Genomic DNA, 19,347 nt, shown 5'->3' with positions numbered 1-19,347 from the left:
TTGTGATTTTAAATATATCAATATAGTATAGTGTGAAATAGAGACCACAATTTTATTTATCTAAACTGACAATATTTTTATTGATTAGTAGGTTGTGCAAATATTTTCAAGTTATTTCTTGGACACAATATACCAAATTAAAAAAACACAAATATGGCATATGAATCTCCCCAAAAGAAGAACAGAAGAGGGCAAAGAAACAGAGGTTTTGTCTATCATTTTGTCAAAAGAGGAGAAACTGACATGTTATACCAAATTTTAGAGACCAAGTACAAAATACAATTGTCGATGCTGACCATCTACCTTAATTCCAGGCATGTATTTATTCGGCGTAAAGGCTAAGAGTCGGTGACGTGAGTGGAAAACCATGAGTGGCTATGACACCACATCTACCTAAGCCTTCAAACAATAGAGGTGCCAAGTGCACCAGATTTCCAAACCAACTGACACCAAGACATGCAAGTTCAGGCAACTAGACACCGAAAATGTCACTACTCGGTACAACACCATTCGCAAAGTTGAGTGCAATCACATAAGATCCAAACAAACAAGGGTAATAGAGGAAACATAATAACCAGTTGAGATCTATATATACATTTTCAGAACTTGGATCAACTTCTGTGGAGCCTCAAGTGCCCAAAAAAAAAGGCATTTTGACCCACAGTATACTAGTGTGGCAGAAGATTCATATTATACTTGTTTATGACAACAGTTATGATTCTTTTGACAGTCCTTAGACCATGCGCCTTCCTTAAACTGAGATCATACCAAAATATTAGATGACCATTAACCGAAGTATTATTCAACAACTTGGCTACTCAAGAAGTTCACCTTCCAACCCAAGGTATAGAAAATATAAAATAGGACAAGAGTAAAGGGTCTTTGGCAGAGGTCATTGTTGCACTCCAACCATAAATTGCAACAAAGCACCTGCAGCAGCAAAGAAGTAATAAATCTCAACGACTGGAAAAAGTAGGAAGACAATCAAGGACAAAATTAAACAACTATAAAGAACTGGAACCGGAAGATACTACAAAATGTTCAATCTAGAACCATCAGAGAAACTGAGGTAATGATACAACTTTTGTTAATTGGGAATGACACTGATAATATCTAGCAATTACAGTCAACCTCATAACAATACCAACAGCTATGATTAAGGTGAATGGGAAGCTATTGACCGCAGTTTACAGACATTAACAAAAATAGCAGAGATTACAGTCAATTTTACAAGATATTGACACAGTTAATCAGAAGGAATACTATTCTGTAGGGCTCACATACACATTGTTTCCCTTTCACCTTTCTGTTAAGAACACACCACTCATAAACAAAGACGTGTCTGACTCTGAAAATCAACTAAGCCACTCCTCTTCTGACCCCCCCATCCCCCACCCCCGCCCCAAAAGTGTCCCCTCTGCACCCAAACACAAACCAAAGGACTGAGTCCATAATCTGATTTCATACTTTGAACTGTTAAATGGCTTTTTATAATTTTTTGTGATTATGTCACATTACTTCAGAAGATCCCCTAGTAGTTATTGAATTGCTGAGCACCTGTGACTATGTATTGAGTCGGCAACATACCTGTACACAATATAAACCAGTAAAAAGCTTTTCTCAGCTGCCAAGGAGAACTCTCTTTGGGTCAAGCTGGCCACTGCAATAACTTGAAGGAACAGCAGAAAGTTCCTGTCTTCCTCTCCACTCTTCACCAGGTTTCAAAGTGATAGGCTTTTCCACTGCAGCAGCCTCAACACACAGCATGTGCTTGTATTCCTCATCTCCAAAATCAGCTATGGCCTTTGCCCTCTTGTCCCAAGGGTTCCACACAACTGAGAAGAAGAAATTACAGAGAGAAGCCACTCTCCATTACAAAATCCAAACAACTACCATGAACAGTTTATTACTGATAGATACTCCACCCATACATTCTACAAATATTGAGTTGCTACATGCCTGAACAATTTGTTCAAGAATTAAGATATACTGAAGAGTGGCATGGGAGGAAAAAAACCCTAGAAGATCAAGCTCTTATTTATATGAAGCACAAAATAGTGATTCTTTCACTAAGATTGACATGAAAATGAGCTCCTAGATAATCAAGTTTCCGAACCCAGTATAGCAGGACAAAAGAATTGACTTTTCTCTTATTGCAATCAGCAAACCAACTTACTCTTCAAATAAATCAAACTCATACACGCAGGAAAGCTACAAAGATTGTCAATTACCTGCATCCGGTAACCCATCCTTACGAATAACAAATGTCCGTTTCTTTTCATGATCCAGGATCGCAATTTTTGTGGGGGTACTGAGATATATTTTGTCCACCTAAAGAACATGGCACAGACATCACAAGAGATGAATCATAAGTGCTAAAGCAATGAAAGGAAATAGTTGAAGCACCAGCTGATAAGATTCTCACTTCAGACTCAAAAGTAATTGCATCGCCTTGCTCAGTGAATCTCTCCTTATTCTCAAGATAATCAAGTGTCTCAAGGCCCTCAACACGGACTTCACTATAAAATGAGAAATGATATGATTAGTTCAAAAGATCAATTCCGGGACAAGAAGTTTACAGAAATGTTTTTATTCTTGTTTAAGTCTGTGAGCATCCTATCAAAAACTTAAGCTATTAGAGAGCAACTTTTATTTACTTAAAAATGTTTTCCACACACCCCCCCCCCCCCCCTTCATGTGCGGGCTTGATTCTATATATGAGTCAAGCACGTGGATATTCATTTAATAATGGGTGACGGTGAGACTCGAACTCGGAATCTCTACCTGCTCCGATATCATGCTAAGCAATGGACCGTGTGCCCAACTCAACCCCAAAAGCTAGCTCATGAGGTAAGGATTGCCCAAGACCATACAAGGAGAGCCACCTATCCCACTACACCCAATATGGGGCTTTCTAACAATTATTTAACTAGCAGATCAATAAACTTGAAGCAGTACTGAGACTTCCTCTTCACTTTAATAAAACTCAATGTAGGTTCTCTAGTTCTAAAAGTGCTTAAAAATAAAGAGGAAAAGATGAGGATGAAGAAACAAGGCAATGAATTTGTGTTCTTTATTCTTAAAGCTTAATGATTAAAAAGATGATGTGATATAGCAAGAGAGGCCAGATGACAGTTGAGAGAAAAGAAGAGCAAGAGGAGGTGAACACACTTCCTTTTTTGTCGCCGAGCGCCTGAGCAAATTTTTTACATAAATCCCGACAAAGAGGCAACCAAGTTTAGGTCTTCCAAAAGTTTACTAAGACATAAAATTCTAGAAAGATTGCTAAAACATATCTTAAAATAATGTTCCCTCCGTCCCAATTTAAGAGGCACCCTTTGACTTGACATAAAGTTTAAGAAAAAAAAAAGAATACTTTTGAAATTTGTGGTCTAACATAGTCATTCACCATTTGTATGGCTATAAATCATGTCATAGGATAAAAGAGAAATTTAAAAGTTAAATTGTTTCCAAGTTCAAAAAAAGTTAAATTGTTTCCAATTATGGAAAGGTGAGATTCTTTTAGGGACAAACTAAAAAGAAAAGTGTGCCTGGGGAATGGGACCAGGGTTCTTTTCTGGATTGGTCAGGATTCCTTGATGTCTTCCTATCCGGATATATATATCCTCAGCTCGTCTCAAGATGCAATGGTAAATGAGGTATGGTCTGAACAAGGGTGGAATTTCAGCTTCAGAAGGTTACTAAATGATTGGGAGATAGGGAGAGTAGCCGGGATGCTACAAACACTAGATGATTTCAAGGGCACAAATCTGGAAGTTGATGTAATGATTTGGAAACACAATCATGATGGTATGTTGTCAGTCAGCAGATTGTACAATAGGAAAGTGAAGGAACTTCCAGGGGAATCTCCGGACCATGGAGTAAGGTATGGAAAAATAAAGTGCCAACTAAAGTGAGGTGTTTCTCATGGCTAGTGGCTAGAAGGGCATGCCTAACTCATGAGAAGCTGCAAAGAAGAGGCTTTGAAATAGCTTCCTGATGCTCACTGTGTAATGAGACAAATGAGACTAATAGCCATCTATTCCTCCATTGCAAAGTCACTGCTCAATTATGGACCATTTTTCTAAGCAGAACACACACAAACTGGACAATGCCAGAACACACTGCAGACCTTCTTAGTTGCTGGGTGAGAAGAGGGGGGAGTAAGAGCTAGAAGAAATGGTGGAACATGATACCCTCTTGTGTATGGTGGACTATTTGGAGAGAAAGAAACAAGAGGTGTATGGAAAATACTGCAGAATCAGTACAAAAGATCAAATGGCGTTGTATGAAGACCTTCTGTTTTTGGTGTAATGAGGGAGGGTATAGAGGATGCTGGACAGATTTTAAATTTTTTCTCTTCTTTATAAGTTTAGTAGCAATTTCTTGAGTTGGTCTTTTTTGGGTCACTGATGTAAATCTTTTTGATGGTTGCCAGCATACCCTCATTGCTGAGGAATACAACTTTTCTTTATCAAAAAAAAAATTGGGACAGAAGGAGTAATTAAGGAAGACTCCCTTTCACATCCTGAACATCACATTGGGAATATTAGAAGAGCCTCAGAATAACTTTTGCTGTGCTTATCTAGGAGGACCAGACATCAACAATCAAGAATGACAAACCTGCAAAGTCTACCAGAAGCATCTAATAAATTGAAAAAAATTGTTTTCCTTCAAACATGTTATATTCCAAACTGCTTTTGTGTAAGCCGAATATTTGATACTTCAGTGGTTTGATATGAGTCAATAGACTCACTATAAGAGGACAGGAACAAAAAAGCCATCGATTCATAGCTTAAGCAGATTGAGTGATACAAAAAAGGCTTGGTTGCTTCATGGATTATGTGAAGCTCTTCATAGAAGTGTGTTGATACATAAAGTACAAAGTGATCCAACAAGAAACAACTGCTTCTTTGAGCCTCACTTTAAAAGGCGAAAGAGTAAATTTTACTCAAAACGAAGATATAAAAATAAACAAAAAAGAAGGGTGAAAATGAACGTATTGTTATTGAGTAATACGACTCCTCTGCATGTATACTTCAGTATTCTCATTGTCATGCTTGTCTTCGTTCTCAAATTTGCAATGCCTCTTCTTCTGCTACTTCAGTTTATTTACTTCTTCCTTTGTTTTCTTCTTAAGCAATAAGCCTTTCATTTTATTTTATTTTTCTAATATGCAAATCCAAATCCTTTTTGTCTATTTGGCTATGGCAATATCCAATAATAAATTTTATCAAGTGGGCCTTTTGATAATGGAATGGGGTTTCTGGGGTATCTATGGATCTGTGGGGCGGGCTCAAAGGAGAATTATTTGGGAGGAGTAAGGTGTTGGTACAGGGAGATGGGATATACCTTGGGTGTTGGGGGGGTTAATACCATAAGATTCCCGAAGGAGAGGTTTGGGTGTAGGGTGATGTCCAAGGCCATGAAGGAGTATTCGGAGTTTATTAACATTTTTTTCTCTTATTGACTTGCCTTAAACAAGCGCCAATTTCAATTGATCCAGATCGGAGGACTCATCTTCCAAATCGAGACTAGATAAATTTTTAGTGTCTACTTCTTGGGATGAGTTGGCACCCAATGTTATCCAGGTTCCTCTTCCACGACTGCTATCGAACCATTCACCCATCTTGTTGGATGGTAGCAGAGGAAGGACTAAGGAGAATGAGATCTCCTTTTAAATTCGAGAAAATGTGGTTGATTTCGGGGAGAGTAGCTAAATGGCGAAGTAATTATGTGGTGGGGGGAGGCCTTCCTTTAGACTTGCCAAGAAGTTATATTTGCTTAAAAAAGACACAAGGGTGTGAAATAAAGAGATGTTTGGGAGGGTAGAGGTGAATATGAGGATGTTACAACAGAAACTCAAACTTCTTAGCAAGAAACTCAGCAAGTGATCAAGAGAAGTGATAGGCAACGTCTTTGATCATGTCTATGAGTGGAAGAATAATCATAAATGATGAGTGGGCACAGTGCTGTCAATCCAATGTTATCAAAGATTTTTCTATATTAGGATCTGATCACAGGCCCCTTTACTCAAGTGTCATAACAACTCTCAGAATGGTATCAAATACTAATTTTTTGGATTTATGGGTTGATCAACCTTCCTTCAGACAAGTGGTGGAAGATATTTGGAATACTCATATTTCAGGTAATCCTATGTGGAGATAACAACTTAAACTCAAACTTCTTGGCAAGAATCTCAGTCAGTGGTGAAGAGAAGTGATAGGCAACATCTTTGATCATGTCTATGGATGGGAGAATAATCATAAATAAATGATTAGTGGACTCAGTGCTATCAATCCAATGTTATCAAATATCTTTCTAGATCGGGATTTGAACACAGGCCCCTTTACTCAAGTGTCATAACAACTCTCAGAATGGTATCAAATACTTTAAATTTTTGGACTTGTGGGTTGATCAACCTTCCTTCAGACAAGTGGTGGAAGATATTTGGAATACTCTCATTTCAAGTTATCCTATGTGGAGGTTTTAACAGAAACTAAAACTTCTTAGCAAGAAACTCAGTCACTCGTCAAGAGAAGTGATAGGCAATGTCTATGAATGGGAGAATAAGATGATTGATTTAGAAGCATGTGATGTCAGAAACATTAATAAGCAGAGCAGGGAAGATCTCAACAGGGGCCAAGCTAAATACATAAGATGGATGAGCATGCAAGAGAATATATTGAAGCAGAAATCTCAAGCCACTTGGTTTGAAGAGGATGAGCATAATACTAAGTACTTCCATAGCTTGATTAGCGACACGAGAAGAAGACTTCAACTACAAAGGATCAAAAATCACATAAACATGTGGGTTCAAGGTAATGACAAGATCGCCAAAGCTGATGTACACCATTTTGAACATCTATTTAATATTCCTCACCACTTTAATGATCATACCATCCTGGATTTTATCACCCCATGCATGTCATGCCTGACTTACAAGAGATTAAATCTGGTGTTTTCATTATAAGTGCATCTAGTGTTGTTGGCCCTAATAACTATCTCCTGACTGTCATGCCTGACTTACAATAGACCAAATCTATTATTTTCGGTATGAGTGCATCTAGAGTTGCTGGCCATGATGGCTACACTGGAACTTTTTTCAATACGTGTTGGGACATCATCCAAAATGACATAAAGGACTTTATCCAAACTTACTTTCAAGGGAAAAGCCTTACCAAATTCTATACCCATACTTGTTTGGTTCTTATACCCAAGATAGACTCTCCTAATAGCTTTTCCGACCTTCAACCTATCAGTCTAAGCAATTTCACCTCCAAGATCCTTTCTAACAGACCTTTGCTTGGTAAGCTGATTTCTCAGCATCAAAGTGGATTCCTAAAAGGAAGATTGATTACTGAGAATGTTCTCCTGACTCAAGAAATCCCTCAAGCCATCAAGAAATACATCCAAGGTCGTAATATGATTATGAAGTTGGATATGGCTAAAGCTTGCAACAGGATGCCATGGGTATTTTTATTTTTTTGAGAAAGGTAACATTACTTCTATATATCCACAGGTATACTACATCAAAGTGTAGTCCCCCTCCAAAAAGTTTTACTTACATCATTCCTAGGATCTTCTAGTTACAACCAGTCAATAATATTAAACACATTTTCAGCATCTCCTATCACTACCTGCTTACACCAAAAATAATAAAGCCCTAGGCAATTAGTCTTTATCTTCTGGATATTGTTCTGTTTTCCTTCAAAACATCTTTGATTCCTTTCCTTCCAAATTGTCCACCAAATGCAAGCTGGAACAATCCTCCATCTCTTCTCATTTTTTCCTGCATTTCCATCCCTGTTCCAACATTGTAGGACTTCATGAAAAAAATTTCATTTGGCTTCTCTGATGAATTCGCTAAATATTAATTATGAGTATTACTAATGTGTGGTATTCTATTTTGATAAATGGCAACAGAGTTGGTTTTTTCATCTCGACTCATCACTCAAGCTATCAAGCATGGGGACCCTTTGTCCCCATCTTTGTTCATCATTGGCACGGAAATACTAACAAGACTTCTCAAAAGCCGAATCTATGGCAACAATTTCTCTTCTTTTAGAATGAACCTCAGTGGTCCTATCATGAATCATCTTGCTTATGCAGATGATATAGTGATTTCCAATGGTGGTAATAACACGTCTATATAACTGATTCACAAACAGATTAGGAGGTATGAGAAAACACCTGGTCAAGAGTATGGGTATAGTATTTGGTAAGGCTTTTTCCTTGAAAGAAAGTTTGGACAAGAGTATGAGAAAGTATAGTGATTTTCAGTGGTGACAATAAGTCAATTACAGGTCTATAAAAGCTTTTTCATCACTGCCTAACACAGCTCCTCATAAAATCAATAAAATGAGAAGAATGATGGGTTACAGGGACAAAAGCTTGCCTTTAACCTAACTTGGGATTTCTCATTTACAGTTGAAGAAAAAAGATTTGTTATTTTGATGGCATGTTGGCAAAAATTGTAAAAAAAAAATTGAATGTTGGCAAAGCAGGACGTTCTCTTATGGAGGAAGAATGGTTCTTATCAGGCGCGGACTAGAGAGTAGATTCTATGCCCTTATATACACTCTCGGCTATGAATCCTCCTAAAGGGACTTGTAAAAGCTTTTATAAATGAAATTTTTATAGACCTGTTATTGCCACCAAATAAAGACTTGTAAAAGAGCTCACCCCGTGAAAAAAAATCCTACTTCTGTTGATTCTAGTGCTTGGAAAAGTTTGATGAAAATCAAGAAAAAAGTTGAGCCTCACATTCTCGGGAAGATTCAAGCTAACAATTCTAACTTTTGGTGGGACAACTGGACAGGTAAAGGGGCATTAGCTAATCTAGTTCAAGGCTCACGAAAGTTTACTAAAACTCTTGTTAGTCACTTCTTCACCAATGACTCTTGGCAATTTAACAAGCTTAGTAATGTCGTTCCTGATAATATTATCCAACTGATTAGCACCATTTCTATAGAGCTAAAATAAAATCATAAACTAAATCGAAATTTAAAATACCCTTTCTTCCTTCATTCCTAGAGTACCATATCCCCATGTACCCAGTCACCGTAATTATATTCACACACATGTTCATTCAAATTTCTACCAATAAAGAATTTTTCGTAATTATCAAATTGTGCACTTCGTCCTGAAGAACCATGCGTTTAGCTTCTTTCTTCTCCATTAGAGACAAATTCTTTTTTGGCACTGTCCACTTTTAGAAAAACTAGATGATGATACGAACCAGAAGCATGTGCATTTTAAGAGATGATTTAAAGAACCTCTTAACGGAATAAATTAGTGATAAAATGTGCTAATTTCCAACAAATAAGGGAGCTCCTTTAAGTATGAATGTATTGTTAGTAAAGCATTGGTGGATCCAATGACTTTACGGCCATGGACGGTCATACATGCACCTACACACCAAATTTTAGCTTCTAGTTCAGCTCAACTCAGCTATCATGTTATTATAGAAGTTGGACTACAGATTATGTTCACTAGGAAAAAGAAACAAAATAACACCACAAAGAGCAGAAGATTTGGTCTTTATTAATTCCAACCTCATCTTTGTCGATGAGAACTTGCTCCATGTAGAGTGGAGATTGTAAGACATGGGATACTATTTGAGACAAGATTGACTCACTCGATGAAGTGGGTATCCTTGAGATTGCCAACCTCTACTTGGTGAGCCATCTGGTTGTATAATGTACTAATAGTGTTTAATGTATTACTAGTGTTTATGAAATGTGATACTATGAGAAAAAGTAAAGCAGGTACTTAGATCAAGTCCAGCTTGTGTTTGCTGGGTGATATGGAAAGTTGGACCAGAGGCATTGAGGGTAAAGCTACACCTGTAAATATTCTGAAGTATAGATGCTTAACTCATTAGCTCGTTACAACAGTAATATGTTTTGAACGTGGGGGTTACCCTATTTTTTAAGTCCTGCATTAACTTGGTGCTTCGCTATATACATAAGTAAAACTCTTATTTACTTCAAAAGGTACAATATTTATATTAAACCTAAATCAACCAAAATTTGTGCAAGTTATAATAATAGTAATAATAAGCAAAAGACATGTACACAAGACACTCACTCATATTTTTGTCCCCTTTGTCAATCCTATAAGTGAAGGTGAAAGAGAAAAAGACACCTCATATTAGAAAGTCTAATCCTTTCATATTTTCACTAGTAAAAATATTTAGTAATTCACAACTGAATCTTTTCATTACCAAGCACGATTTTTCTTGGAAATACAAAGGAAATATTATTTATCATCACAATATATCAATCATTTTAACTGCAATTAAGTTTGTGAACTTCCTAGAATTCGGAGGAAACAAGAAGAAAATGATAAAACCACAGGGTAACCATACCTGATGTCTGAAACAGAGAAGTAGGTGTGATACGCAAATGTAAATGCGAAAGGCTTTCCATCAGTGCTGGTGTTTCTAATACGAGACGTCAACATCAAATCTCCAGCAGGACTCAAAGCTACCCGCAGCCGAAACTCAAAACTAAAAATGATTATTGATCCATGTAAGAAGAAAGTAACAATAAAACCTAATAAAAGATTAATATGTATATTAACAGTATTCATCCATGCCTGTGAGGCCAAATTTTCAAGTCCTCCTCAGACGGTTTCAGTATCAAGTCAACAAAAGCCCTAGAAGAAGTAGATGCAGGAAATGGAGGTGGATCTTTGTCAATGCTCCAAAACCTGTTTCGGGCAAATCCATGCGACTCAAGAGGGCCACGATTTGCGAACTGCAAAGAAAACAGCCTATGTTTTACCAAAATGAGCAACCACTAGAAAAACCATGAAGATGCTTCAAAATCAAATACCTGTGGGAAACATATAGGAATACCCCCACGAATTGCTTTTGGAGGCTTGAAGATGGCCTGCGAAGGTGTAGTGGATTAGAAAGTAATACGATTATGAATCTATATCTTCATGTTCATCCAATTATACCATGAAAAAACCTCATATCCAACAAAAAATATATGACAATTTACCAAGTGAAGTTTGTCGCAGTAAATGGTTCTATAGCCAGCATTAAAGAATCAAGAAAAGAAAGTTCAAATCTCAATAACAAGGATTTAAATATTCTTTTACCCCACTTTGGTTAAACAAACAGAAAACTTCAAGATCAAAACAAAACAAAAAGAGGGGGGGGGACTTGTACTAGAATGAGTACAAAGGATATGCCACTTAACAAAGGGTGTTATACAAATGAAACAAAGAAGGCATTCAAACTATACACAACTACCATCTCATTCAAAAAGCAAGAAGATTGAATTTAACAAGAACTCTGAGAAAGTCCACCATTATCTGACTAGTATCAACAATAGCAAATCTATTGAAGACAGGTGCAATAAATATAGGTGCAGATATAGAAGTCAGATTTGTCATCGGCTAAATATCCAAGGATAATAGGAGTACATGTTCTAAGACAAGACTAAGAACTGTATAGTGTGTATAGAAGTAATTAACTGAAAATTCAATGGACTAAAGCAAGTATAAACAAGTCATAGAATTCCATAACGGTATCTCATACTGTCATACAGTAGAAGCGTATTCTGATACTTCGTGTGAATATATATACAACACACATGAGGATAACAACTCCCCTCCCCAGGAAAACAGTGGTCCACCACCTTTACTTGTCTTGTTGTGATAGAGACATAGAATACCACCTTTTCATTCCCAAAGTAGCAATAACTTTACTTAGGTAGGTAATTTGTGCTGGATTGACATGGTTTCGGCAAGAGGCTTTGGAGGATCAGTGTAACATAGCAAAAAATAGGTAAGGAATTTTTCCAAGACATAGGCTACTGTTTATGTTCCCTAATCTGCAAAACGTACATGCCCTATTGAAATCCCTTGTCCCATTCAGGGGGGAAGTACTTCTATAAACAGAATACAGTTGCTCACATTTTTTTTTTGAGATGAGGGTAACTAATACAGTTGCTCACATTTGCACTAAGGTTGTAGAAGCAAGGTCTCCAGATTTGAAAACCCTAGTAAACTAGTCATTTATCTTTTCAGCATGTTCAACCAACACAAGAACTAAATGTTAAACACTCAACGAACCATGTGTTATTGATATCATATAACAAATAAAAAGATAGTTTGGTCAGCAAAGGGAGGAAACTCTTTAAGCTCACAACCGGAAGAGGATGAAAAAATTTCCATGTAACAATACAATCCAGGAATTTTTAAAATAACTTTTCCCTTCACCAACCAAAACATTGCCATAGGAATTGATCCATAAGTATTTTAAAAGTAGGGATCAGAATACATTGGAAACTAACAGAAAATTCATTTTTCTAACTAGCTCGGATAGAATTCCACCAAGAAGATAACAATGAAAAGTACCTTGCTACTAACAAAGAGCAATTCCTCTCTGAGATCATTCTTCCAAGACGTCACCTGACCGCCATAGAGATACACCTACAAAGGAGGACACTTAAGAAGGGATATTGATAACTAAACTAAATGCCAAAAACATAAAAATAATATAATGACATGTTGAAGACAAAAAAGAGCTTCATAGAAACTTCAAATTTTGCATCTTGTAAACAGGAAAATAATACCGACACTCCACCCAAAAAAAGAAACATAATGCTTGACATTTTCTTTTCTTTTTTTTAACCTTATAATGCTTGACATTCTCCCAAAAAGAAAACCTGATTCTGTTGACCGAGTCAGTAGTAAGAACTAAGAAATGAAGGGAAAATCAGGAAAATTATGGCAACAGCATCACCAGCTTAATTTATATACACAACTTCCCTGACTACTCTTCACAGACTAATGTGAGTCGGCTACTTTATTTTTTTTTTGGATAAGGAAAAATTTTAAGTCAATGACAGCTACATATGTAAAAGCATGCACAAGGAGCAAGGTCATTGATCAATGAAATCTTCAAATGCAAGAACTTATCATGGGGTACAGATCTGTTTCATCACACTCTCGCTCTCCTAGAGATTTGAGAGGTTTAATCCCTTTCACTTTCTATTTTGAAAGTACATCCAACAATGTTCAACACCAATCATCAAGAATAAAATACTCAAATACAATAGTCAACTATTTGAAAATATCAGCCACTCCAGGTGGCTGAAAAGGGAGTTATTAAGTATAATATTATGGGTTTCTAGTGATGCATCCACTTTCAGAAACTAAAACAATGCAAAATAAACCACATTAGCATTTCAAACAATGGCAATCACCATGCAACATGGATTCAGATCCCTGTACCTACTTGCCCCATACCTAACCCTACACATAAAAGCAAAACTTCACATAAATCTAACGATTCAAGAAATCAATCAAACATGTAACTCGAAATCATAATTTTTTCAAAATGACCCAGAAAACCAAATACACGGAAAAAGTAAAGATCTCTAACAAAATGGGTAAAGATCTCAATGACATTAAGAATAACGAAAATGCTTGGTGGTACCTCGGCAGAACTGCCGCGAACCTCCCGGAGAATCACTTTTTCAAGGCCATTAACGCCCTTCGTCAACTCCACTAATGGCTTCTCACTAGTAGAAGACGTCATCATACACCCTAAATTTCACCAATTCACAATCTTCTCGATCAATACAATATACCCTTTTCGCTTTCTTTTTTTCCCCAATTCACCTTTATTTATTCATATTCATATTCATATCATATTAATTAATTAATTATATTAAAATAAACTTTTTCACTTTCTTCTACCGTTTCTTGTTTTGTTAGTTTGACTTGACACCAAAATTTAAATTTGTGGTTTAAAATAAATAAAAGATTATCTGTAACTATAAATCATTAAATCCTATTTTAAAATTAAGTTATTTAATATAGAAATGTGTTTTTTTCTGAAACCGTCTAAAAAGAAAAGCGAAAAATATAAAAGGAGTATATAATATAATATACTATAAAATACCAAATTATTTTCTTCTTCTTTCCGTTTAAGACAACCCCACATCACCAAAACTTCATTAGAATGATTTTTACCAATTTACTATATTTGGTACACCCACTAGATTATTATGATTTTGAAATTATAATTTATGGATTAATATATCTCATTTATTTGATGAGACAAAATAATATTAAGTTAAATAAAAATATTTTAGTATTAAGTTTGAAATAAAGTTTATAATGTTGTATTAATTTATTTTGAGATAAATTTATATTGTCTATTAAATATGATATAAATTTTATGACATGTTTAATTTTGAGATATTTCACCTTATCTCGTATACAAACTGATTTTTATGAATTTAATTTATGAGATATAAATGTGATTATTTTTATATCAAGTTGTCAATCTAAACTTTACAAGTAAATTTTTTTTAAAATATGTAATTTTAAAAAATATAAAAATAATATATATCATATACTATTAGGAGAAAAAATAATATGATGATACAAACAAATTTACTTAAATACCATACTTTAATAATTATCATATCATTTCAAATTTTAATGGGATATACAAGTTTTAAAATATTTAATAAACTTTAAAATATTTAAATTTCTTAATTATCCTTTTTTTTTAGATAACACCTTAATAAAATAGTACCAAACATTTTGGAATATTCGAGTGTCGTAGTAAAAAAGTTAATATATAAATTGAGATAAAATGATATTAATGATCAAAATGTATGGGCAATTTCTATCATATATGCTATTCCAAAGTTAATAACTAGGCATCATAAGATACGAAACAAATTTTCATTTTTGAATGTATTTACTGGTCTAACAAAAAAAAATCATAAGTAGTATCTTTTAGACTTTCGCTAACTGCGGCAAATTCAATGATCAACTAAAATTACAAATTTCATCGATGAATATAATAATACTTGATAGATAATTTCAGAATACGTTCTAGTCCAAATTCTAGCATATTTCTGATTGACACATTAATTATCAATGAAGAGTAGTGTTCCTATCGTTGTGCAAGGTATGTATTATTTTGCTTAGCGTTATGCAAAATCAAATTGAAATTGATAAGTCGAATCGAGTTTTTAAATTAGTTTATCAGTAATGAATTGTTGATTTAATGATTTGGTTATGATTTAGATTTTTTTTAATTAGGTTATTAGTTCCATTTTTTATTTGTTTAATTTCTACTACTAGAAAAATGTTAATTACCTAGAGATTTTACCTATGATTTTTTTCCGCAAAAATTACCTATAGATTTTTATGCGAAAACATAAAAATTTACATATTGACAATTTCTACATGCGGATTGAACTTGTAACACCCCGACTTCTCGAATCGTCTAAAATTACTCATATCTCCATGGAAAGACAAGGAGGATGGGTAATAAACTAAGAATGATGTGGTATGTCCTATTTTAAGTGTTCAAGTGTTGCATCTCAAGTCTTGAAGATAGGTAAGTGGCAAAATAAAAGTTGGCGGAAGTTATCGTAAGTTCCTTGTTAAAGATTTCTCTAAAATTTGGGTCAAATGTCTTGGAGGTTTTCTCTCAATCAATAAAGAGTTATGGGGCCCACGACCTATCGAATCGAAGGTCTACGAGTCTAGTTTCCAACGCATCAAACCGTTTGTTCATACGACTTTAGAATAGAGAGATATTCGCGTTTTCGTGGGACTGCACAACCAGACATGTGAGGTGGGGCCCTAGGTCGGTGGAATGTTGCATATATCTTATTCTTCGAACTTTTTCTTCATTTTTAAGCCAAGAACCAGAGAAATTAGAGAAACCCATTTCTAGGATCAAGTGAAGTATAGATTTTCTCGACTTAAGTCCTTGACGAAAGTTGTTCTACGCGTTGGGCTCATCATCGTGGTATAATTTGTTTTATCGATTTCGTAGCATATCACACTTTAGTGTTGGGACAGCAAGGGTTTGAATATATTTGAAGGTTTTGAGGCATATTACAAACCTAAGATCGAGGTAAGACCCTTCTTTCATCGACTTTAACTTTTATAAGCAGCAAATAACAATTTGCGATGGAAATATATATTTTTTTATCATATTGTCATGGTATCTTTTATTTTTGTGTGTTGATTATGGTCCTACCTTGTTGTAGTATTGAAGGAGTTATGAGTTAAAGTCGTTAGGCCACGTGAATTTAGCGAAAAGGTATGTTAAGGTTATTTTCTTCTTACTGCATGTTTTCTTAAAGCTTAGGAGCAATGTAATTAAGTTGTTGTCGTTGTTATACTTGTAGCCATTATTGTTGATTGTTGGCTGCTCGAGTGGGTATAATCATCTCTTATCGGGATTCTTATTCAGTAGTAGCATTCTTATGTTGGAAACGACTTAGAGGCTATTTGTATAAGTTGCTTATAACTAAATTGCTCGCTTTTAGCTGTTGGATTGTTATTGTTGCCTTTGGGCTATTGTGGTTAGTTGCAAGAATGTGATCTATGCCTAGACGGGCTATGTTCTGCCGACAGGGCTATATTGATGTCTAGAAGGGCTATGAGCTGCTTGCATGGCTATATTGACACCTAGAAGGGCTATGAGTTGCCTACAGGGCTATATTGACGCCTAGAAGGGCTATGAGTTACCTACGGGGCCATGTTGTTGCCTAAGAGGGCTATGAGTTGCCTATATGCTATATTGATGCCTAAAAGAGCTATGTGTTGCCTACGAGGCTATACATATGCCTAAGAGGGCTATGTGACTGCCTACGGGGCTAGGGGACTATCGATAGGGGTATATAGACTAATTAGCACCTTTTGGGCTTTTGGGGGCCTGGGTAGGTGGTCTTATGTGTTGTTTGTACCTGCCGAGCTTATGGGGGCTTGGTTAGGTTGTTGTTTTATTATTTTTGATAAGTTTAGATTTAAGAGCAAGTCAGTACACTTATCTTATTCTTGATTTATTTATCAGATTATTCCAGTATATCAGGGTACCTCCTCATAGTCTATTGCCTTTCATACTCTGTACATTATTTTGTGCTAACGCTCCATTACCTTGGGGGCGCTGCATTCAGGTCCTGATAGATGATCGAGTAGACCTCCTCAGCAGCAGGATTGACTTTTATCCGGTTGGCTAGCCCCTTCCCTCCGGAGCTGCCAGAGTTGGGAGGTTTGTTAGCTTTTGTTGTATATATTTTCATGGGTAGGCTGGGGCTTTGTCCCGCCAATCTTTACTACTCTTAGAGGCTTGCAGACTAGTGTGTGGGGTTTATAGCTACGCTATGGCCATACTGGCCTAATTTGTTGGTTTGCTGAAGTTTGTTAGTTGTGTGATGCATTGTCTTGATATACCTGTTTTCAGTTTCGGTATAGAGTTCATGGTGGCCTCGACGGCCCAATCAGGACTTCTGTACCAGTTGGCTATTTCTTTAAATGAACTCTTGGGAATAGCTGTTTCTTTTATGGATCTGTTTATAGGGTCCTTGCCGGTCGAGGGCTAAAGTTTAAGTCGAGATATATACTTGTTTGTTTTCTTGACTGTTTGTGGCTGTCATGCGCTAGTAGCAAATAGTTCAGCAGGGTCGGCTTGAGCCTGAGTTTTGGCATTAGGAGCCAGTTGCGCCCCTTGAGTTTGGGGCGTAACAAACTTTTCCAGAAAATTCTGCATGTAAACTCACCATGATTATGCGCAAAAATTTATCTCCAAATTTCTTGAAAAAAATGATCTCAGATAATATTTTCGCATGTAAAATTTCTAGGCATATACGACAAGAAAATCGAAATAAATCTTTGAGTAATTAAAGGAAATCCACATGAAAACATACTTATGGATATTCATATGAATTATTTCATGGGAATTTATATAGATGTGCAAATTTTCATGGTAATTTGATACATACGAATTTACTTGAGGATTATTTGGGGGAGATTTAAGAGCTTGTTTGATAGTATTGTTAAAAACTGTTTACTAGAAACATTTTTTTGATGTAAGTAAGGGTGGTGGAGAATGTGACATGTTATTGTTGCAATACAATTGTTCTAGAGACTTTTCATAGTCTATTTTGTGATTATCCTTATTCAAAAATGGTAGGGAATTACTTGGTTGCTGCAGTTGAGGTTAAAGATCCTTTTAATCAGTTAAAGATTAACATTCTTAAGTGGTGGCAAGTTGATTGTGCTTCAAAATTGAAGACTATTTTTAATATCTTACCTACCATGGCGATTTGACACATATGAAAAAGAATGAATGGTGTATATCATGGAGGGAGGATGTATGTTTATTGTTTATTATCAGAGATTAACATAAACAATTATTTGTTTACTGTTACTAAGTATCCATGGCTAAATAATGTTCCTATAAATTGGCCTTTTATTGTTTAATATTTGGAGGAGTATACATTGATCCTAATCACTAAAGTTGTTACTTGGAATGCCTCAAACAAGGATAATTTCAAATGTAATTTTAATGGGGCATGTAAAGGCAACCCTGGCCTATGTCTAGTGCTTTTGCGTGAGGAACGACAATGGAGGGTTTGTATATGCTGAGACAAGAACAATAGGGGAAGGGTCAGTACTTGAGGCGAGGCTAAAGTAATAGAAATCAGAATGGGGCTTGAATTCTATGTAACTCAGAAGTTACTGTCAATTACTTTGGAAACAAATTCATTAGCTCTTAAGAACATAATTAATAAAGTGTGGGAAGTCCCTTGGACCATATCAATGAAGGTGAAAAAAATCAATTGGCTAAAAGATAAGGTTCCTAATCTGGTGGAGGTAACTCACATATTAAGAGAAGGGAACAAAGTCTCAGATTTTTTTTCTAACATAGTTTTTTTCTTTTGCAGGTACAAATCATACTAAATATGCAAATATTGAACATGTACCAATTGAAGGAAGAAGAATCTTGCAAATGGAAAAACTACAAATTCCAAATTTACACATAAGAAAATACCAAAACAAGTTTTGTGTGACTAGAGCAACAAACAATCAATGAAGGCTTTACACAATACTGGCATATGATAAGAGGTTGTAAAGAAAAATTAATCAATGGAGGAATAACAACATACCAGGTCATGTAGTAGATTGACTCCATAGATAGGTACTCAGTTAAGCGATGAATTGAATCAAATCTTATGAAATTATTAATTAAATAAGAGGATAATGGTGTAGTGGTACTCACTGATTGTAACACCCGTATTCGAAAACAAACCAAATCAACAGATTTCCAGAAGTTGCAGGTGCAATCGACGGTTGCCACCCACGGACCGTAGGATAACCCACGGTCCATCTTGGTGGTTCGTGGATGGTCACCTGCAGCCCTCCCCAAAACCCATCCTCTGAAGTCGATCGACAGACTGACAGGACGGATCGTGGATCAGTCCACGAATCATCGATCACTCCGTAGGTCGAGACCCTCAGGACTCCTCAGAACCCATCATCTAAAGTCGATCGATGGATTGACTG

At 35.8% G+C, this 19,347-nt stretch overlaps 1 protein-coding gene across 1 annotated transcript; it reads right to left on the bottom strand.

Moving 5' to 3' along the window:
* Window positions 1-509: 509 nt before the first annotated feature.
* Window positions 510-13,631, bottom strand: LOC125823309 (putative glucose-6-phosphate 1-epimerase). Its single transcript, XM_049502702.1, has 9 exons — window positions 13,460-13,631; window positions 12,376-12,450; window positions 10,842-10,898; window positions 10,603-10,763; window positions 10,373-10,513; window positions 2,426-2,519; window positions 2,232-2,331; window positions 1,588-1,835; window positions 510-930 (listed from the first exon to the last, which is right to left on the bottom strand). Exons 1-8 carry the CDS (start codon window positions 13,562-13,564, stop codon window positions 1,621-1,623), a joined length of 948 nt encoding a protein of 315 aa, XP_049358659.1. The 5' UTR covers window positions 13,565-13,631; the 3' UTR covers window positions 510-930; window positions 1,588-1,620.
* Window positions 13,632-19,347: the final 5,716 nt, after the last annotated feature.

The sequence above is a fragment of the Solanum verrucosum genome, unplaced genomic scaffold, assembly GCF_900185275.1.
Source record: "Solanum verrucosum unplaced genomic scaffold, falcon-dt-bn FXZP01000214.1, whole genome shotgun sequence".
In the NCBI taxonomy this organism is placed as follows: Eukaryota; Viridiplantae; Streptophyta; class Magnoliopsida; order Solanales; family Solanaceae; genus Solanum; species Solanum verrucosum.
The sequence above is the reverse complement of the archived record's forward strand: the minus strand, read 5'-3'. Positions and strand labels throughout refer to the sequence as shown.

Excerpts from the sequence above, each read along its gene's own strand:
- LOC125823309 (XM_049502702.1), bottom strand. The coding sequence starts at position 13,564 with ATGATGACGTCTTCTACTAGTGAGAAGCCATTAGTGGAGTTGACGAAG. Across the intron at positions 10,764-10,841 it reads TTCCTATATGTTTCCCACAG|TTCGCAAATCGTGGCCCTCT; the intron begins GTATTTGATTTT and ends TTTTCTTTGCAG. Across the intron at positions 1,836-2,231 it reads GGATGGGTTACCGGATGCAG|TTGTGTGGAACCCTTGGGAC; the intron begins GTAATTGACAAT and ends TCTTCTTCTCAG.